This window comes from Myotis nattereri (genome assembly GCF_964212035.1).
Source record: "Myotis nattereri genome assembly, chromosome: 3".
Lineage (NCBI taxonomy): Eukaryota > Metazoa > Chordata > Mammalia > Chiroptera > Vespertilionidae > Myotis > Myotis nattereri.
The window spans coordinates 1,176,395-1,199,234 of NC_138077.1; the positions used below are offsets into that span (position 1 = coordinate 1,176,395).

Sequence of the window (22,840 nt, forward strand, 5' to 3'; positions counted from 1 at the left end):
TCCACTTTAAAATTCCGACAGCATTCAGTGCACAAAAACTTTATAAAAACAACAGATGTTCCCACCACCTCTAATCCTACCACACTGTCACGTACAATCTCATTTTCCCACGTGCTCCTAGGAGCTGGCTCACAGACAAGCCATTTTACACAAATGCCATTTGAAAAAGGCAGCTTTTGTTCTGTTTTCTTCCCTAATTATAAAGGCGGTCGTTTCTTTCTGACCATCGTCTATATGCTTACTTTATTAATTCAGCAAGTTAAGTATTCTACTGAAATAGTCATGTTTCTAGACAAAAAACTTTTGGAACTTTGCATACATGACAATGGTGTCCATTTCAGCAGGCTTCAGAATGTACAAAATCCAAGATTGTCTCACCCAATGGCGATAAATGCCCAGAGAAAAATGCCCAAGGCTGCCCGCCGACGAGTATGTCCATATGAAAAGAAAAAGTGACGGCACAGACAGGGCTGACGGAGGAGTCTCACCACCTGCGCACTAGCCTCTTTCTCAGAGCTTCCCGGCTCCCTTCAGATGACCAGGCACGTCCATGAGAAAAGGGACAAACGGACAAGGCACTCCACCAGACCACATGTCCAGAAGAGCCATGGAAGCTACCATCACATTTGCTCAGAAAGGAAGTTGTGCAATACACACCCGCTACTGTTTTGGTAGATCGCACACACTTCACCATCACGAAAGCATGCAATGTAGACAGACTTTCTTCTTTTTACAAACAAGAAAACTAAAGCTCAGGACAGTGAGAAATATAACCAGGATGGTACAGTGAATGCAGACTCAGGAGGCAGACACGGTCTTTTTGACTTCAAAGCCCCAGTCTCTGGCGTCCAATGAGCAATCTCCACTCTTAAGCTGGGTCCATTCTGTTCATGGATTTCCAACCTCAAATTCCTAAATCTGTGGGGCTCTGTGATAGTTCGGCTAGAACTTTACTCAACAGAAGATTTCTGAACGAGGAAGGGACAACACATGTTTCTTTCTAATTCTAGGCCATGAGATTTAAGGTTCTTACTGTAACTGAGTGATCCAACATGACCCAGGCATCTTGCTGTTTCACACATTAGCTTATTTAGCCCTTGCGGCAATCAAATACAGGCGCTACCATCACTGTTTCACAGTGGTGCACACGGAATATCTAAGTAACTCAACATCAGAATAAAGCCAAATTTAAAACTCAGATCTAAACTGCCTACAAAAAAACAAAACCTATGATCTCTAAAGTTTATCACATATAAATGTGCATTTAAAGTCTTAAGGTCTATACCTATTGCTTTGGAAAAGATTTGAAACAATTAAAAAAAGGACAATAATATCTATCCAAAAATACATTTTTGTTGCTTTTTAGGCACCTGAAGATCTATGGATCAGCTGAAATAAACCAACTGTTCAGTTTGACTCGCTAAAGACGGACATTTTTAGCAACAGAAAGAGCAAAGAATTCCTTTTCCCAAACGTGACATAAAAACAACCCACTTCAGGTCAAGCATTAGAGGAACACTCCTCACAGGAACAAGGTGGGGAGCCACGATCAGGGCCTTTGTGCAGCTTGTTCCTGGAGTCCTAGCCACCAGTGCGTTACAAAAGGGGAAAGAAACAGGCAGAGATGTAGAAGGGGAAAAGTAAAAAAAGCAGCTACCTTCAAAAGCAGAGAACCAACTATAAAATTAGGTGTTTAATACCATGACCATTTTACAGGATAAAATAAAAATCGAAAGCTTTTGCACTATGTCATCATTAACCAAATGAAATGTTATGTAACAGTAAACCTGAAAAATACCTAAGAATAAATAAAACAAATGTACTGAACACATAAAAAAAAAAGACATTGCAGTATATGGAGACTGTGTAAAAAACTATCAGTACTTCTTAAACTAACCCATAAACTCATGAATTCTAAGACTTATGCCAAGTTCACCTGGAAAAGTATGCTGAGCTGGTTAACTATGTGTCAACTTGGCTAGGTTATGGTGTCCAGCTGTTTGGTCAAATATTACCCTAGGTCAGCGGTTCTCAACCTGTGGGTCGCGACCCCTTTGGCGGTCGAACGACCCTTTCACAGGGGTCGCATAAGACCATCCTGCATGTCAGATATTTACATGACGATTCGTCACAGTAGCAACATGACAGTTATGAAGTAGCAACGAAAATAATTTTATGGTTGGGTCACCACATGAGGAACTGTATTTAAAGGGCCAGAAGGTTGAGAACCACTGGTCTAGAGGAACTGTGAAGATCTTTTTAATGTGACTAACGTTTATATTAGTGGACTCTGAATAAAGAAATACCCTCCATTACTTGAGTGGCCCCAACCAATCAGTTGAACTTAGGTTTCCTGAAGAAGGAATCCTCAAGACGCAACAGAGCCATGCCCTTCGGGATGCAGACTCAAGACTCGAACAGTAACTTCTCCCTCGAGTGTCCAGCCTCCAGTCTGCCCTACGAAGGTCAACTCTGCAAACCTCCACTCCACAACTGCATGAGTCAAAACCTCAGCAATCAACCACCCTCCCTCTGTCCTTCTTGTCCTCTGGGTGGACACTGTGTGTATAAACTGGCTTGGTTTCCCTGGAGAACCCTGACTATAATCTTGGCTCAAGAACAGCTAAAGAAAACCGGGATGGGGGGGGGGGGGCCCTTAATACCTGGAAATAAAATATGGCATATAAGTTACAAGTACTTAAATTATAATGCAAAATAAACAAATACATTAGTGGGACAGAACAGTGTCTAGAGCAGTGGTTCTCAACCTGTGGGTCGCCTAAGACCATCCTGCATATCAGATATTTACATGATGATTCATAACAGTAGCAACATGACAGTTATGAAGTAGCAACGAAAATAATTTTATGGTTGGGTCACAACAAGAGGAACTGTATTTAAAGGGCCAGAAGGTTGAGAGCCACTGGTCTAGAGATAAGCATAGAGATAAATGAGAACTTAGTCTCAGATAAAAACAGTGAGGGAAAATTAGTTCTTTCTAAAACTATACAGATTTAACTATCTTGAACCATATTCTAAAGTAGGTTCCAAAGGAACCAAAGAGACAAATGTAAAAAACAAAAATATAAAACCACTAGAAGAAAATATAAAATTTTAAAAAATACAGGTGGGAAGGTTTCCTAATCAAAACACAAAGTAGAAATTGAGTAAAACCACAAAATGGAAGCATTTACACTCACATGTACACAGAAGTAGTTCTGAAAGCACACACAGATCTGCTCAGAGAGAAGCGGGTTGGAGCATGCTGCATTATTCGTGTTCTCCCCTCCCACAGTGGAGGCCTTTTGCACTCGCGCATTTTATCCAACCTGCTTCTAACCAGTGGTCATTCATAGATTCCCAAGACAGAGCACAGCCCTGGCCGGCAGCTCACTGGTGAGCGCCATCCCACCGCACCAAGGCTGCAGGTCCATCCCGGTCAGGGCACATGCAAGAGCCAACCAATGAGTGCACACATAAGGAGCACAGCAGCAGGTGTTTCTCTTCCCCCCTTCCTCTCTATAAAATAAAATCCATAAAAATCAATCAATCACCAAGACACAATGACAACCAGTGTGTACTGCAGAGTCTTAATTTGAACTACCAGCATATTTTACATAAGATATAATGAAACTTATTATATCTTAAAATTAGAATGCTGGAAAGAAATGAGAAATCTCACAGATGATTAAAAGTTATCATTTATTTCTAGGACCTTCAAACTTGTGCTTTTTGTAGTGAAACCTGCAGAACGAAATAGAATGTTATACAGCCTTAAACCCACAAAAAGGAAGTGATAAGACGACCAGAGTGGAGTGATCTGGGTTAACATTTCAAGCCGGGGAGAACCAAGATGGCGGCATAGGTTAACGCCGGAGTTTGCTGCCTTGAACAACTACTTCAAAAGTGAAACTAAAAAACGGAACGGACATCACCCAGAACCACAGGAACGCTGGCTGAGTGGAAGTCCTACAACTAGGAGGAAAGAGAAACGCATACGGACACTCAGAGGAGGCACAGTGCTGAAGTCAAATTCTGAGGTGCGGAGTGCGCGGAGCAGGCTGGCGGAGGAGGGCGCGGTTGGCGTTTTCAATCGGGAGGGAGTCGCAGACTCTGAGCTCCAGATACAGGCGAGTCTTTGGGGACCCAGACTCAAACGGGAGAAGTGGGACTGTCTGGCTTCGGTCAGAGCGAATGCAGCTTTCTCTCCGAGGTTTACAGCGGGTGCTGGGACTCAGAGAGGCAGAACCCCTGGGGACAGGACTAAGAGCCGCCATAACTGCTCTCTCCGGCCCACCCAGTTGATCCTGTGCGACCCGCCCCGCCCAAGCCCTGCACAGAGGCATTTGCCGGATAGCCTCAGGCAAAGGCTAGATTAGCACCTCCCTAGAGGACAGAAGTTCTCTCACTGCAGACACAGCTGATTCTCATAGCCACTTGGCCTGGAGGTCAAACCCTCCCTGGTATTAGCTACAACAATCAAGGTTTAACTATAAGACTGTGCACAAAGACCACTAGGGGGTGCACCAAGGAAGCATAACAAAATGCGGAGACAAAGAAACAGGACGAAATTGTCAATGGAAGATATAGAGTTTAGAACCACACTTTTAAGGTCTCTCAAGAACTGTTTAGAAGCCGCCGATAAACTTACTGAGATCTACAAGAAAACTAATGAGACCCTCGATCTTATATTGGGGAACCAACTAGAAATTAAGCATACACGGACTGAAATAACGAATATTATACAGACGCCCGACAGCAGACCAGAGGAGCGGAAGAATCAAGTCAATGATTTGAAATGCGAAGAAGCAAAAAACACCCAACCGGAAAAGCAAAATGAAAAAAGAATCCAAAAATGCGAGGATAGTGTAAGGAGCCTCTGGGACAGCTTCAAGCGTACCAACATCAGAATTATTGGGGTGCCAGAAGATGAGAGAGAGCAAGATATTGAAAACCTATTTGAAGAAATAATGACAGAAAACTTCCCCCACCTGGTGAAAGAAATGGACTTACAGGTCCAAGAAGCGCAGAGAACCCCAAACAAAAGGTATCCAAAGAGGACCACACCAAGACACATCATAATTAAAATGCCAGGAGCAAAAGATAAAGAGAGAATCTTAAAAACAGCAAGAGAAAGAAACTCAGTTACCTACAAGGGAATACCCATACAACTGTCAGCTGATTTCTCAACAGAAACTTTGCAGGCCAGAAGGGAGTGGCAAGAAATATTCAAAGTGATGAATACCAAGAACCTACAACCAAGATTACTTTATCCAGCAAAGCTATCATTCAGAATTGAAGGTCAGCTAAAGAGCTTCACAGATAAGGAAAAGCTAAAGGAGTTCATCACCACCAAACCAGGATTATATGAAATGCTGAAAGGTATCCTTTAAGAAGAGGAAGAGGAAGAAAAAGGTAAAGATACAAATTATGAACAACAAATATGCATCTATCAACAAGTGAATCTAAGAATCAAGTGAATAAATAATCTGATGAACAGAATGAACTGGTGATTATAATAGAATCAGGGACATAGAAAGGGAATGGACTGACTATTCTTGGGGGGGAAAGGGGTGTGGGAGATGCGGGAAGAGACTGGACAAAAATCGTGCACCTATGGATGAGGACAGTGGGTGGGGAGTGAGGGCGGAGTGTGGGGCGGGAACTGGGAGGAGGGGAGTTATTGGGGGGGGGGGAAGAGGAACAAATGTAATAATCTGAACAATAAAGATTTAATTAAAAAAAAAGAATTAGATTTTGTAGCATGATCATTGCTGAAATACTATCATCTCAATTGTACCCTAGTTTTGTTTTTGTTTTTCCAAATTTATATTCTGGGAAATTAAAAGGGGGAAATAATCAAAAAAACAAACAAACAAACAAAAAAAAAACATTTCAACCCGAAGCTCGGAGCTATGCTTATTCAACACATCTATACCCTGAGCGCGGCCCCTTGAAGATGGCAAGGCCAACAGAGCATGAAGACACCGCACAACCCACACCCTCGTACGGACATTGCAACTAGGGTTGTTAACAGCAAAACCGGGAAGCAGTGTAAATGCCTACTGAAAGGGGGACAGCTAAACAGCGATGTGTCCAGGTCATGGACGGGGGCTAACAAGCGAAAATGCAGACCTAAATCTACCCACCTTCACGGCACCACCACAAAGATGAGCTAAGATGATTAAGACCAAAGTGAGTGAGCTGAAAGGCACCCGTCCCCAACAAGGAAACTCTGAAAAGAGGCGCAGCAGAACGTTCCAGTCGTCACGCCACGCACGGGCTTAACAGTACACGCTCTGTTCACTTTCCTTTACACTGTCCACTTTTACTTTTCATCCTTTATTTCTTTATTTATGGAAAAACTTTGCAATGAGTCTATATAAATTTGTAACCAGAATTAAAACACTGTTTTGATGTTGTGGGGGAATACCTGAAAGCACAAATAATAAAACCAACAAGCCACAGAGACGCTAGAGAAGGGCCAACTCCAACATCACAAGTGAGTGACATGCACACGGGTGGTGTGGTGAGAAGCGTACCTTGTCAAACGCCGTGGCCTTCTGCTCAGGCGGTGCTGCCGGAGTTGTCGTTAACTGAGCTGTGATGGCCTGAACCTGAGCCATCACAGCATTGTCAATGGCGGGAGACTGTGGTTTTGGAGGCTGCTGAAAAGTCTGAAGGATCTGCTGAAGCTTAAAGAATGGCAAAACCGATAAACCACCTCTCCAAGTGTAATCATTGTATCAAAGACATTTTACTACAAAAGCTTAAAGGTGACCCAAAATAGCATAGGCACAGAGTAAACTAGAAAAAAGAGTCAACACTTTAATACTGTTAGGTTTGCTGTGAATGAATATAGCAAGGATACAATCTGTGTTGCTTAAAGTTAAAAATGGATGTTGACAACCCCACTGGTAGAAAATAATGGTCAAAAAGAAGAGGAAAGAAACTGAATTGTGAGCAAGGTAAATATATGGTTTTGGAAAATGTAAACATCATCTCCGATTCAAGTAACTTGAAACCAGCCTGCAACGTTAGACCTGTGAGCAGCCCCGGCCGCTGGGCGTCCTGCGGCTCGTTCTCCTCCAAGGGCACTGCCGCTCTGTGGCCCGCTCACTCTCCACCCCTCACCCCGCGCTGTCCGTCCAGCCAGGCCTTTCTAGCTGGAGAGCACCACTTCCTCCCTCGAATGTGCTCATTGTCCGGAAGAGAAACAAGGACCCGCACCAGTGCCCACGGCAAACACTCCCGCTCCGGCCGCTTACCTGCTGCCCTTGGGTCGTCTGGAACAGCTGGGCCACAGCAGCAAAAGCGTCCGAACTGGGCAGCTGCTGGACGGATGGCACAGAGTTTGTAGTGACCAGTGGGGGTTCAGAAGAAACTTTAACTGCAGGAGGCGGCGAACCTAAGAAAGAAGAGGTCATGAAGGGCTAAGAACACTTTAACCTGCCAATTTTTTTTTACACTCCGTTAAGCTTCTTCCCCAAAACAGCGTCCGTTCAGTTTAACACAGAGAAAAACAGAGACTGCGCTGCTAGAGTCGATGCTGGAACAAGTGCGGGAAGGGCCTCATCTTCATTACGAATAATTATGGGAAGAAGCCATCCCTCCACGATGCGACGCGAGCTCAAGCTTCCTCCCGGGAAAAGTCCCGCAGAGGAAACAGACCCACTCCGCCTGCAGAGGCCGCCCGCCCACAGCTCAGAGCCGCTCACCTTCATTGTTAGCGACACTGTCGGCCCCCGGGACAGCGCTGCTGCTTCCCGCGGCCATGTCCAGAAGGGGCTGGATAATTTCAATTTTGAAGACTCCATTTTTTTGCCAAAGGTTCAGCACACGGACTATTTTACTCTGTTATGTGTGAGAAAACGTGAATACACAATTAATATTTGCATAAGTAATTTATTACACCTTACCAAAAAAAGAGAGAAATACAATAACCTCATGCCAATTTTTCCATACTAAGGCGTTTCTTTCTGTGTTTTTTTTTTTTTTTAATATATTTTTATTGATTTCAGAGAGGAAGGGAGGAGAGAGAGATAGAAACATCAATGATGACAGAGAATTATTTGATCGGCTCCCTCCTGCACACCCCACACTGGGGATCGAGCCTGCAACTTGGGCATGTGCCCCTGACCAGAATCAAACCCGGGACCCTTCAATCCGCAGGCCAATGCTTTATCCTCTGAGACAAACTGGCTAGGGCCTAGGAAAATAAAATCTATTGTCAGAATCACAGCCTCATTAAACTAATCAGCCTTTCTTCAGCAGTATAATCTACAATACGAAACAGAGAAGGGAAAAAAGGAAACAAAAGTAATATAACCTACAGAATCAAAAGAAATTGATTATTTAATAGAGAAATGTATTTAAAATTTTCAGGCTTTATTTATGGTTAAAAAGAAACCCCATCCATCACTGACAAAAAAAGTTATAGAACTGAAGAATTTACTTAGGATGATTATAACAACTGCGACAGTTAAGAAACTGACCAGTAGAGGATAGGCAAGCAGTTTGTGGACAGGTAAGTATGAAGGACCTGAGAGGTATTATTTAGGGCGTAACTCTCGTCTCCTACCCAAGGACTGAGGCTCTTCTTTCTGTGTGTACTTTTCCCACAAGAGCACCCTCCAATATACACACAGAACCCACACACTCAGATTCACATGCTGTTTACTGTAAAGGTCTCCATTCTTCACGCCTCGGAAGAGACTCACCAGGGCCCTGCTCCGCCTCCTGGAGTCCCTGTCTGCAGAACCAGCGACGCACGTGCGGAATCGGATGCTGCAGTCTGGCTGCTAACGATACCGCTGATGCTCCCGCACCTCTGTCTGCCAGGCAGAGCCACCCCACACTGCCCCTTCCTTCTGGAATGCGCAGCCATCTGAGATGAGCCCTGCCTTTCTCTACCACAGAATGTCCTTGTCACTCAACTACAAGTGAATCTTTCCAACAATGTCTTCTTTAAAACACAATGGTCCTCCCGCCCTACCGGTGTGGCTCAGTGGATAGAGCATCAGCCTGTGGACTGAAGGGTCCCAGGTTCAATTCTGGTCAAAGGCATGTACCTTGGTTGCAGGCACATCCCCAGTAGGAAGTGTGCAGGAGGCAGCTGATCGATGTTTCTAACTCTCTATCCCTCTCCACCCCTCTCTATGAAAAATCAATAAAATATATTTTTTAAAAAACACACACCCAAAAACCCCACAATGGTCCTGCCCAGCCAGTGTGGCTCAGTGGTTGAGTGTCAACCTATGAACCAGAAGGTAGTGCACATGCCCGGGTTGTGGGCTTGAACGCCAGTAGGGGGTGTGTGCAGGAGGCAGCCAATCAATGATTCTCTCTCATCACTGATGTTGTCATCTTTCGCCCTCTCCCTTTCTCGCTGAAATCAATAATATTTAAAAAAAAACAAACAAGCAAAAACCACAATGGTGCTTTCATATTTCAACAATATGACTTTCCTAAAGAATTTTACAAGAAAAATAAATATGAGAAAAAACTATAGAAAAAACTGGATTTTATTTCAAGTTCAGAGATTACTATGATTTCTTTCTAATACTACAATAGGCTTCAAATAGCTAAAATACGTTTAAACAGATCTAGATCCAAATAAACAGAAATGAAAACAAAAGTCTTAATTAAAAAATTATATTAACTATACCTTATCTTCAGATGGACAAAGATATAAATATTGGAATGTGGCGGTTATGTTTTTAGAGAATCTTGGCCCAAAAACATCTTTATCGGTTCCAAACTGGTGACGAGACTGTCGTACAATTGAGTCGATGACATATAACCCTGGAACCTTGTATTCTGGTTTACACTACAAAGATAAAGATGTAAAGTCAATACAAGAAAGCAATTTGACACCCATTAATCTCACGTTAATGAAACTGTATGCTAATGGTTCTTTCTATTTAGAAATGACTCGAATGTTTAGCTGTCTTAATGGCCAGCTTGCCAACTTCCCAGTCTATACAGCGCTGCTATTTTCTTGGTATTTCAGACCCCGTACTTTACTTTTCTCTGATATCCTACCTCCCACAACAATTTCCCAGAATCATCATTACTTTACCAACCCCTACACCAATTCCATACAAATCCAATTCATCCCGCTCAAAACAATCAATTTTACCTTTTAAAATTGCAAAAAAGATAATTTTAACAATGTATCAATTTTAATTCTGTTCAAGTACAGTGCCAGAAATACAAAAACCAAAAGGGAAGGTTTTTGGCCTATGAAAGGGAAAAGATAAAAGTAACAGAGAAACAGATACTACATACATTCCAGTGGTATAACCTTTATGGAAGATGATTTGCAATAACAGCAAAGCCTCATTTAATCTAACAATTCTTCGTCTAGAAATTCATCCTCAGAAAAACAATGACGAGGCATCTAAGCTTCCCACAAGCCAGGCACCGAGTGCAGCCTCCCCTTGGGGAAGCGGCGATAAGGCTGGGACAATCCCGCAGCAGAGCGCGCTGCAGATGTTCCTGATGAGCCCAGCGGGACGCAGGCCACCAGTCCGCGTGTGCCCGTTCCCCTGGATGGGTGTCCATGTCCATAATCAACAGGAGCAGGTCCAAGCCTGCTCTCTGTGGCAGTGGCGGCGGTGCCCTGCCGGCACCTGCCCCCCCCCCATTTTGCTTATTTGTACTGTGATTGGCCTCTCCACCGCTCGGCCACTCCTCAAAGCCATACAGGCTACGAGTCTGCACCACAGGCACAGCTCCAGGTTGGGGAGAAGACAAAGGTGCCCCCGCCCCCCCGTCTCCCTTCTCCGGACCCTGCTGAGCCACACACGAGCTCATCACACGCTGCAAACATACGGCAGCACTGGAACTACAGACCATGTCATTATGGGGGAGCAGGGGGAGCTGGGAGAGCTTTAGAAGTGCTTTCACTTGAAACGCTCCCCATGAATCACACGCCGCAGAGTAACAGGGCAAAGGGCAGGGGCACGAGGCTCGGCGCAGGGAGCTGCTGGCGACGCCGCTCCAAGCTCGCGCTCAGCCAACAGCGCTGCTCTAAAGTGGTTGTTTTCTTTTTAAAAAACCCTCCACAGGTTTAAAAGAACCTGCAGCGACAACTTTTTGTTTAGTGGCTTTACAAGCAAGCATCCAAATCACAATTTATCGAGTAAATTACAAATACTGAACATAACTAAAATGAGGTAATAATTAAATGGATAGTTACCTTTTTGATGAACTTTTCTACTATTTGAACTACATGCTTATAAAGCTGAAAAGAAAAGAAAATTATTGTCCAGTTTACATATTTCTACATTTCCTGCAATGTAATTAGAAAATACTTAAAACCTTGAAATTTGCATTATTTAAATAATTCTCAAGATATAAACACCATATATATGATTTCACTTTTATGTGTAATCTAATAAACTAAACTAACGACAGAAAGATTATACTGAATAAACCATCAGAAATAATCTAGCCAACAATTGAAAAAAAAAATCAGAAATTAACTAAAGCACAAAACTACAACCCTCCAACCCCAAAGAGAAGCCTTTTCCTTAGATTTTTAAATCAATAAACCTTCACAAAGCAGCCTCTGGGAGCTGGGGACAATGGAACTGGAACTAAATGATGCAGTTTCTAAAATTAGGTGTGATCTTGGGTAAGAAATTTAATTTTGTGGAGCCCAAGTCTTTGTTTTAAAATAAAAATAAAAATGAAGCTAACACTCAGCTGATTTATGACAAGAATGAAATGAAGTAAGAATCCTTGCCGCCCTGCCCTCTCCTCTGGGAGCTGAGATTTTCTAGGACCACACGCCCCACAGCTGCCATCGGAGGGCTGGTGTGCTCAGCAGCCTGACTGTGGCCATCGTTAAGCCATGTGTGTCATCAAATCATCATGTTTTACTACGTATTATTAAGTACTTATAATTTTTATTTAATTATACCTCAATAAAACTGGAAAATATACAAGAGAAATACTAACAACAAAAAGCAGCGAGAACTGTTTTGAAGCAGCATTACACTGCAAACACCCCACGCAACTGCCCTGAACCCGCAGCAAAAGCTGGTGAGCGCTCTTTGGTTCAGGTTGAATGAATTCACAAGATGAATTCTCATGTTTAATAAGTTTCAAAATTTCAAAAACATTTTTTAAATTAAATGTTTATTTTACTCTTACCTTAATGGCTTTAATAGCAGCTTTTGTGATGAGAATCATCTTGGCTCGAGAGATGGGAGGTTTCATATCCATAAGTGAAAAGAGCTTAAAAAAATAAGCAAAATATAAAATAAAAAATGTTTTTAATTAAAGGTAAAATGAGAAGTCAATTCACCAGTTCTACAAGATGTTTGCAATTTATTAACTAACAGAGTAACAAACTTTTGGAACTAAGTTTAACAATTTGGCCAGTAAAGAAAAATCAAGAGCTTCCTACATATCTGCACGGCCCCTCAGAAAACACAGTGGGAACAGGTCACAGTAAAACAACAGAAGAGCACAAAGGCGCTGGCCAGCGGGTCGGTGCTAGAGCAGCGGCCTGGGCTCAGGAGGGCCGTGATTTCCATTCTCAGGCAAGGGCTCCCCGCCCCTGCTTGGGGTGCAGGCAGGAGGCAACCAGACAAGGTGTCACTCTCACATTGATATTTCTCTCTCTTCCCCTAACCCTGGCCCCCCTCCCACCTTCTCCAAAAAGCAATGGAAAAAATATCCTCAGTTGAGGGTTAACAACAACAAAAGCAATAAAAGGCAAAAAAATTACGAAATGTACAGAACCTATAATAGAAACTTATTCCACCTACTAAAGGACACGTTTCCTGACTGACAGTGGCAACAGCGTGATTCCATATATAATGTACTTCAACCCAAACCTCCGTGAGATTGTGGAGAAGTCAAACAATCTAAGATTCATTTGGAGAAACACGTCTTAAAATCAAACAAGAAATTTAAAAAGCCATTTTAAAGCTGGAATCCACAATTTCTTGACTTATTCAGTAATAACAACCACATTTAACAAATCACACAACAGTAAATCGACACTACAAACCTCACTGAGATTTTGTGAGAGTTTAAATCCACTGAGACATAATGAACCCACAGGTTATAAAGATAAAATCCTGACATTAAGACCCTTATATACAGCTTCCTAAATTGTTGTTTCTGTTTTGCTTAATCATAGGCACATACTGAGTTTGTGGGATTTCTAAAAGGGTATTTTGAAATAAACATTATCAACCTTACATGAATCAGATTTCTTGTTTCTTCCCAATTAATGTTAATACTTCAAACACAGAGTTTCCAAGATACAGACTTTATTACTAGACTGCTCCTAAGAAGCTAGCCTAGCCCGGCCGGTGTGGCTCAGAGGTTGAGTGTCGACCTACGAACTAGAAGGTCACGGTTCGATTCCGGGTGGGGGCATGTGCCCGGGTTGCAGGCTTGACCCTGTGTGGGGTGAGCTGGAGGCAGCTGATCAATGATTCTCTCATCACTGATGTTTCTGTCTCGCTCTCCCTCTCCCTTCCTCTCTGAAATCAATAAAAATAAATAAATAAATAAATAAATAAATAAATAAATAAAGCTAGCCTAAAGAACAAAAGTCTGATTTCCCAGAGGAACAGCCCTACTTGGCAACATATTCTAAAGCGTAGAATTTTTTCATAAATAATATCAAGACACAGAAAACAGGAGAAACGAAGATGCTAACACAGAAATCCATTTTTTTAAAAAGGAACATCTAAATAAATAAGGTCATGGTTCTTTATTATTTTATTTACCAACATAATAAAAATTCTTGAGAATGCTCACTAATTGAAAAACAATTAGAAAGAAGATAGTAATCTCTGAGATTATATAAGTCAAATGAAAAACAAGAAAAATTTAAATTATTTCAACTTAAATACAAATTCTAAAAAAATAAAAAATAAAATTTTAAAATATCAATACTGTATGAAATATAAAAAACACATTTATAAAGGGAATATTCTGACCACTTATAAATTATAATATTTATTAGGACAGTTATTACTATTCTATTTCTTTCTTTGTACCTTAAAGTAGAGAAAAGGGGGTGCAAAAATAAATTTATATATGGGTCTTAAGAATGAGCAACAGTGAAATTACTTCTCTGGCCATTAAAAGCTTAGAGGATCATTTTAATGAAGCCTACACCAGAACTAATATTCATTTGATGTCCAAATAGGACTTCTTTATTATTCCAGCAGTAAGTAACTTGCCATAAAAAATAAAAATAAAAAACAGCCAACTGAGCTTACAAGACAGACCAGATCAGTGTTATCTTCTGATGAAATACCCCACATAATCTATATATTTAAATTATCATAATTTATTTTAAAAATTAAAATACTGTACAGACTATTGTACCATATAGCAGTACCATATTCCAGGCGAAAAGACCAGCGAGAGAACCTTCAAGTGCTCTCATCTAAGGTGCAGAGGAAGAGTGTTGTCACACTCCCTAAAGCTGCGGTTGCCAACAGGTGATCTGCAGACCCCTGGTGGTCCGTGAGGTCCAATAGGTTGGCGACCGCTGCCCTAAAGAAGAAACTTGGGCCCTGACTGGTGTGGCTCAGTGGATAGAGCGTCGGCCTGCGGACTGAAGGGTCCCAGGTTTGAATCCGGTCAAGGGCATGTACCTTTGTTGCAGGCTCATCCCCAGTAGGGGGTGTGCAGGAGACAGCTGATCGATGTTTCTCTCTCATGGATGTTTCTAACTCTCTATCCCTCTCCCTTCCTCTCTGTAAAAAAATCAATAAAAATATATTAAAAAAAAAAAAAGAGAGAGACTTGGGAAGAGGCAGCCAGCATCTGAGTGCCTGCTGTGAATCAGGAAGAACTGAGTTTGGAGGTGCGCGACTTTACTGAATCACTAGAGGCCGGTGCATGAAAGTCGTGCAGGGGTAGGGGCTCCAGGCCTGGCTGCGATCAGGGGGCCTCCGCCGGCACCCGCCTTGGCTGGCCTGGGGCCTGCAGGAAGCTCCTGCATTGAGTGTCTGCCCCCTGGTGGTCAGTGCGCATCACAGCGACAGGTCATTCCACCAGTCGTTCTGCAGTGCGGTCAATTTGCACCTTAGGCTTTTATTATATAGGATATTAACACATTGTACGCAGGAAACGTATTTATACGTTTTACTTATACGTTTTACGTTGACTGGTGGTAGGGCGCGGGACACGTATTAATACGTTTTTTATAGACTAGCGGTAGAATGCGGGTAACGTATAAATATGTAAACTAAAGTTATCGTAATTTTACTGAACGTTGCCATTTGCGCAAAAAATTAGCAAAAATGGCCTGCGCCACCTGTTAGCGCGCGATAAAAACTACCCGCAAACAATGTGTTAACAACTAACACAGGTGCTGTTCCACTTGGTGAGATGATCCTCAAAAGCATTACATCTGTTTCAGATGATGCCCAGAGAGTGGTCTCAACTAAAATTTGTCGAAAGCTCATTCATAATAGCATACTCACACCTTACAGAACGCTGCTTACAGAATACAGACACAATAATGAGGAGGCACCCATGTCTGTCTATATCCTGTATTGGTCCAGGGATAATATAATGAAACATACTGAATTCAATTTGGGAAGCCTACTCAATACCCAGGCAGAGACTGGAATGTGGATCTTGAACACAGAAGAGAGAGCCATGCTGAGAACTGAAAAGTCACAAATCAAAGGCAGGAGGACAGGTGAGAGGACCTCAATAGTGAGAAGGGGCCGGGGACATATGCCTTGCCAGGGTACATACCAAAAATGCCAACGTGGCACAGAGAAGCGGCTTCCTGAGCAAGCACCAAGACTAATGCCAGAAATTAAAGGCATTTGCAAGGTCAATGCTGTGAGGCGAGGATCCAAACTTTGCTCACTCCCTTTGACAATTAGGTGGCTGAAGTGATACCAGTTTTTGAAAGTGATTTCAAAGTTCAACTGGTTAAGGAATAAGTGGCAGGTGAGAGCAGAAATGCAATATTGGACCATTTTCCTTCCTTCAACAACTAGTTGAGAGCTTAATGAGGGGTACTGTCAGCTCCGTGTCGGGCACGGAGGGAACAGTCATCTTGCAGAGCCCTACAGTGACACTCTTAAAACAGCTCTGATATGGCTTCTATCACAGTTAAGTTTCTCTTTAGATGCTGTTTACTTTCCTTTACCAATGTCTTTCTTAAGTTTTAAATCTGAAAATTTGTATTTGATATAGGTAATTTATGAAGAAAAACACGAGGAGATATAGAAGCTTCAAAACTGGAGGTTTAAAAAATTACCTTTAAAAACTCAATAGATGTTACTAATATTTCATTGACTTCTTGAAGGCACAAATTCAGCACACAGGTCTCCTCATATTTAGATCAATGCCTTCATTAGATATAGTGATCGATCCCCAAATTAGGCTGAAACTGATATACTTTGCAGTAACTATGCAGACTGACAGCCTTCATGATGAGGTAGACATAATTCCATTTTACAGATGATAACACTAAGGCACAGGAGTTCGAGAATCTGCTCCAAGCCAGAAAGCTCACTGACAGTAAATCCACCTGCGGCCTACCTTTCCCAAAGCTCAGGTCCCTTCCAATAAGCGCCTAACAAAAAGGAGATTACTTAATACTCTAATAACATTAGCAGAGAAGAACAGTGCAGATATTAAAGACAATAAAGACTATAGAGCAAAGAAAAAATATATGCATTTAGACACAAAGAAAAGGTAATAAATTGTTATAAGGGAGTGGACCTAAAGATTTTCTCAAAATATATTTTTATTGATTTCAGAGAGGAAGGGAGAGGGAGAGAGAGATAGAAACATCAATTATGACTGAGGATCATTGATTGGCTGCCTCTTGCACGCCTCACACTGGGGATCGAGCCTGCAACCAGGGCATGTACTCTAATCAGAAATCAAACTGACTTCCTGGCTCATAGGTCAACATTCAATCCACGGAGCCACCAGACTGTGCCCAAAGAATTTTTAGTATCAAAAAGTAAGTGGTGCCGAAACCGGTTTGGCTCAGTGGATAGAGCGTTGGCCTGCGGACTGAAAGGTCCCAGGTTCGATTCCGGTCAAGGGCATGTACCTGGGTTGCGGGCACATCCCCAGTAGGAGATGTGCAGGAGGCAGCTGATCGATGTTTCTCTCTCATTGATGTTTCTAACTCTCTATCTCTCTCCCTTCCTCTCTGTAAAAAAATCAATAAAATATATTTAAAAAAAAAAAAAAAGTAAGTGGCACAGAGGCAAAGTGGTACGTCCAGCCCAGCAACAAGTGAGGGAGAATGTACCTGAATCCAGAGCAAGACTGCAATTTAATAATTCTATCTAATAGAGGGAATATGCTAATTGACCCTCACGCCATCACAAAGATGACAGTGCCCACAGCCAATAAGGAGGGAATATGCTAATTGACTGCCCCGCCCTCAAATACGGCAGCACCCACAGCCAATGAGGGAATATGCTAATTGACTGCCCCGCCCTCAAAGATGATGGCACCCAATCCCCTCAGCCCCACCGGGGTGGCAGGCACAGAAAGGCCGGGTCCGCCCCCACCCCAGCCTGGCCACTCCGCACACATGCCTCCAGAGTTCCCCAGTTCCCTCAGCCCCCCAAGGCCGCCCGAGGCTTGCGCTGCCGGCAGTGGCAGAGGCAGAGGTGTGATGGGGCGTCACCTTCCCCTGATTGCCAGGGAGCCTCCTGCCTGAGGGCTCCTGGACTGTGAGAGCGGGCAGGCCGGTCTGAGGGACCTCCCTCCAGTGCATGAATTTTCATGCCCCGGCCTCTGTTGTTAAATAAAAAGGTATGCCAAGGCCTCCTATGATGGTTGAGAAAGGAAGTCCACAACCTTGAGGAATCTAAGAATTATTTTATTATTTTTTAAAAATATTTTTTCATTGATTTCAGAGAGAAAGGAGTGGGAGAGAGAGGTGGGTAGAAACATCAAGGATGAGAGAGAATCATTGATCTGTTGCCTCCTGCACACCCTGCACTGGGGTGCAAGCCTGCAACCCAGGCATGTGCCCTGACCAGAAATAGAACAATGATCTCCTGGTTCAACCACTGAGCCATGCTGGCCAGGCTTAGATTTAGATGATGATGACTGAATTTCTGAAAACACTACATTTCTGTCAGAGTAACAACCAGAACACAGGCTCAACAGTCAACTGCCTGGGAAATCCTGGCTCCAGCACTGCTGGGAAATTATTTCTTCGTCTGTAAAATGAGGGTTGATAGTCCCTTACTTCCTTAGGGGAGGTTAAGAATTAATTCAAACAATACATATAAAAGCACTTAACCCTTTGTGGTCCAATGTTCTTTTTGGAATTCAAACAGTCTGGTCCAAATTAATTGACGGGATTGAATGTTGAACTTTTAAATGTTCTTATTGCTCGATGTTGGACCTGCTCCTAGCGCCTGGTCTGTCGAGTCAGCCTTGAGGTTGGACCAAAAAGGGTTAAAGCAGCCCCTGGCACAAAGCAGATGGTAGCTAGCTATTTCTACTACTACTGCTATTTCTACTACTGCTACCACTGCTGCTACTGCTGCTACACATTTTGTTGAAAAAAGAAAGGACCCTGGCAATAACCCAGAGCAGTGTTTTTATCGTTGCAGGTGGAGAATATATTAGATGATGAAAATGAGCTTAGTGGGTGTGACCAAACAGTAGGGACGTAACAGTCCTACCCCCGGCAAAGGTGGTACTGTGGGTGAAACGCCACCTCCGGGTGTGGAATGCACGCACGAGCACCTGAGTCTCAGTAAGATCGACTTCTTACTGGGGGTCATGGTAGAAATGTGCAAAGGCAATTATTCAGAAAAACGATTTTGCCTTAGAAATGACCATAAAGCCCAAACTAACCGCTGATCACCTTTTGACAAAGTGCGGAGTCCTGAACCCACTAATGCGTTTCTTATGGACAAGCTGTGGGGGAAGAGCATTGCCAAGTCAGAAAAACCTTCATACGTTTCAATGACCTTCAGGCCACACGTAGTGACAAACTAGAAACAGGCGTAAAGATAACTTAGACTCTAGCTTTTTCTGAGCAAAATCTAATCTCAGTCAACAAACTTTACAAGAAAAGAAACAACTACCAGCTTTATATGTAAAGCTTGAAAACTATAAAACTTAGTAATTCCAACAAACTCTACTAATGAAAAAAACAAAAGAAACAAAAATACCCGCAGACAGAGTGGAATTATGGAACAAGTCAGACAGACCTGGTTTTGAAACTGGGTCCAAACATGTGATGATTCTGGGCAAATCACTTGACCTCTGTAAGCACCAGTGTCCTCACAGGGAGAAGGATGATTCAATTTCTACTTTACAGGGATCAGGAGAACTAGTGCTGCACATGGAGTGACCCGTATGCAAGTGCTCCACCAGGGCAAGTGCCTGATAAGTGTCACCAGGGGCAGCACCCTCCCCACAGCCTGCGCGCACAATGAATGCCCTCTGCCAATGAAAACTCATGTGTCAACGCAGCCAGAGAAACACCATGCAACGCTCTTCCACAGAGTGGCAGCTACAGCCCCAAAAGGCACAAAACCCACTTGCTGGCAGAGGCATGAGTATAGCAGTAAAAACGTACTTGCCAGTACCAGACATGAGTCTGACTTTTTGCTTTGTCACTAGAAAATCTAAATATGAACACTGTCCTCCTGCATGACATATAGAAGCCTGATATACACAGTATTCTAGAAATTGTGAAGGCTCATTCATCATGATCCCTTGTATCAATAAAAAGGTTTCAAGACAAGACATGAGCCCACCAGCAGATGAATGAATTAAAAACCTGTGGTCCATCTACACAATGGAATCCTACGCTGCGGTAAAAAAGAAGGAACTCTAACCTTTGCAACAGCACGGATGGAACTGGAGAGCATTATGCTAAGCGAAATAAGGCAGTCGGAGAAAGGTAAATACCACATGATCTCACTCATTTATGGAATATAATGAACAATATAAACTGATGAACAAAAACAGATCCAGAGACAGAGAAGCATCGATCAGACCGTCAAACCTCAGAGGGAAGGTAGGGGAGGGTGGGGGTAAGGAGGAGAGATCAACCAAAGGACTTGTATGCATGCAGATAAGCCTAACCAATGGACACAGACACCAGGGGGGTGAGGGCATGAGTGGGGGGAGAGAGGCAATGGGGGGAAAAAGGCACATATGTAATACCTTAATCAATAAAGGGAAAAAATTAAATTTAAAAAAAGAGAAGACATGAGAATATTTAGCCCATGACACCTGTAGAATTCAGTGTTTGGGGTTCGTCAAAGTAACATGATACTCTATTTACTAATGGTATAAACTTGGATAAGTTTAGTTAACCTTTCTAAACTTCAAGGTTTTTTAAAATCTGAAAAGGGGAACAGTATTCACTTCACATCCTAATGTTGTTAGGATTACATGAGATAATCTGTAATAATAAAAGGGTAATATGCTAATTAGACTGGACAGCCAAACGACCTTCCGGACGAAGCCGCTGCAGCGGGGGGCCAAGGCAGAGGCAGTTAGGGGTGATGAGGAAGGCAGGCGAGCAGTTAGGAGCCAGCAGTCACGGATTGCAAGGGGGATCGGACCTAAACCGGCAGTCGGACGTCCCCGAGAGGTCATGCACTGGGCCTCTGGTCTGTACCTAAAACTCCGAGCCCAGTATACCTGACATACCTGGCTCCGTCAATAGAGCTGTGCCCCCCTGGGTGGGATCTTTGGTATGGCTCACCATACTTTCTGTATTATATTTACTATCCAAATGCTGCCTCTAGAGAAATCTTCCCCATAGTGAAAACGTAGCAGTATCGAGGCTTTAAAGCGGTACAGCACCTCAGCACCTACTCCAGCAGTCATACCAAATTCATATCCACTTTTACAGTACCTCTGGCAGATCCCAGCTAGTGAGAAAGCTTAAAACTCAGCAGTCCAATGGTTACAGCACCATCTAGTTCCCTGTTTCTGCAGTAACACAGTACAACCAACTTTGCATCTTAAAACAGGAGGTGTGTTACCTGCCGGTTTTGGAGGCCAGACTCTCACTAGTCTAAAGTCAAGGTGCTGGCAGGGCTGCATTCGGGAGGCTCGGGGCCTCTTCCTCCACCTGCAGGCACCTCCAGCAGTGTGGTGTCGTCTCTGCTCCGCGACCCTTGTCAGGGACTCCCCTGCCTGCCGCACAGAAGGACCCTTGGGGTTACACTGGGCTCATCGGGACAACGCGGGATAGTTAGCCCATCTCCTTGACTTAGTCACATCTTTTGCCATGTCAAACACTCACAGGTTTGCCCTGACCGGTTTGGCTCAGTGGATAGAGCGTCGGCCTGAGGACTGAAGGGTCCCAGGTTCGATTCCGGTCAAGGGCATGTACCTTGGTTGCAGGCACATCCCCAGTGGGGGGTGTGCAGGAGGCAGCTGATCGATGTTTCTCTCTCATCAATGTTCCTAGCTCTCTATCCCTCTCCCTTCCTCTCTGTAAGAAATCAAAATATATATTTTTTAAAAAAACACAGGTTCTAGGATTCAGAACGTGGACACCTGGGGACAGGCACTATATTGTTTAAAAAGTCGTGCTTAATCTATTGTTAACTTACATCTATAATCAACTGAAACCCTGACTGTTTTCCCCGGAATCAATCTAGCTCTTCATGCCGATTTTCCGGGGGTTTCTTCGAGGCTGGAAATAATTTTCTGTGACCTCATGTGGCAGCTATTCCAATCGCTTGTATATTTCATGAGCCGACTTTACATGCCTTCCTCCAACTCAATGGTTTTTGTTTTTTTCTTTGGTGAAGGACAATAGCATGTGCCTTTATTTATAACTCAATGGTTTTTTAAAAATTAAAAAGAACAGGACCTACTTGCAGGATGACCTATCTGATATGACTTGGACATTGCCAGTTAGCTAATTCACCTAACAACATATTCTCATCCTGCCTCCATTTTTCTAATTTATTCATGATGAAATAAATCATGACCAATATTATTCTGAAATATGTGGTTTATAGTCTTCACTAGACAAAAAACATTTTACAAAACAAATAAGTTTAATTTGGGGTATTATAAATTGTGAGTAAATCTGTTCTGGCTCCCAGTGACTAGAAATTTCTAGAAAGTCATAAAAGAAACTAACAACTGGCAGAGAAAAAAGTTGCTGGCACCAAGCCTATGATTTCTGAAGTACGTCTACTGCTATGTTTTGAAATTGAGCTGTCAAAGCAATGAAAAGAATTTGACTACATACTAGAATAAGTAAATTTTTTAACCTTTTAAATCCCTCAAGCAATATTTCCTTTTAGCGCTTCTTTCAATGTGATGCTTGCTCTACCCTTTCTTTCTCTAAACTTTAAAAATACAGTGACAGGCTGGTACTCAAATCTCCCCCAATAGACACAGATATAAAAGCGTTTAATTCTACAGTCTTTCTTTTGTTCATTTGACTCAATGTATCAGACATGCTGACTTCAACAAAATCAAGAATTAAGTCCAACATAACTTGAATGTTTATTAGTAACATATAAAAACGTTATAAAAGTACACATTAGATTTTTTTCAACAAAATGTAACATGGAAAAGTCTTTTAAATTATTTTTGCCCTGGTGGTGTGGCTCAGTTGGTTGAGTGTGGTCCCATGTACCAAAAGGTAGCCAGTTCCATTCCCAGTCAGGGTACATGCCTGGGTTCAATCCCCATTGGGGGGCATGAAGGAGGCAGCTGATCAATGTTTCTCTCCCTCCCTCTCTCTAAGAATCAATAAAAAGATGTTTTTAAAAATTAATAAAACCATTTTCCTGCAAAGATGCTTTGAGCATGTAATTATAACCTGAAGACAATTCCCTAAGACTCCCTGCTAGAACAA

At 42.7% G+C, this 22,840-nt stretch overlaps 1 protein-coding gene across 2 annotated transcripts in view; it reads right to left on the reverse strand.

Moving 5' to 3' along the window:
- The window catches only part of SCAF4 (SR-related CTD associated factor 4), a gene marked incomplete at its 5' end in the record, with an annotated part of 63,089 nt that overhangs the window by 29,829 nt on the left and 10,420 nt on the right, over positions 1–22,840 (reverse strand). For both annotated transcript variants that reach the window (XM_081088502.1, XM_081088501.1), the window contains 6 exons: positions 6,543–6,695; positions 7,269–7,408; positions 7,719–7,854; positions 9,668–9,829; positions 11,204–11,248; positions 12,163–12,246. In XM_081088502.1, coding sequence (XP_080944628.1) covers positions 6,543–6,695; positions 7,269–7,408; positions 7,719–7,854; positions 9,668–9,829; positions 11,204–11,248; positions 12,163–12,246 — 720 coding nt within the window. The remainder of the gene's footprint in view (positions 1–6,542; positions 6,696–7,268; positions 7,409–7,718; positions 7,855–9,667; positions 9,830–11,203; positions 11,249–12,162; positions 12,247–22,840) is intronic.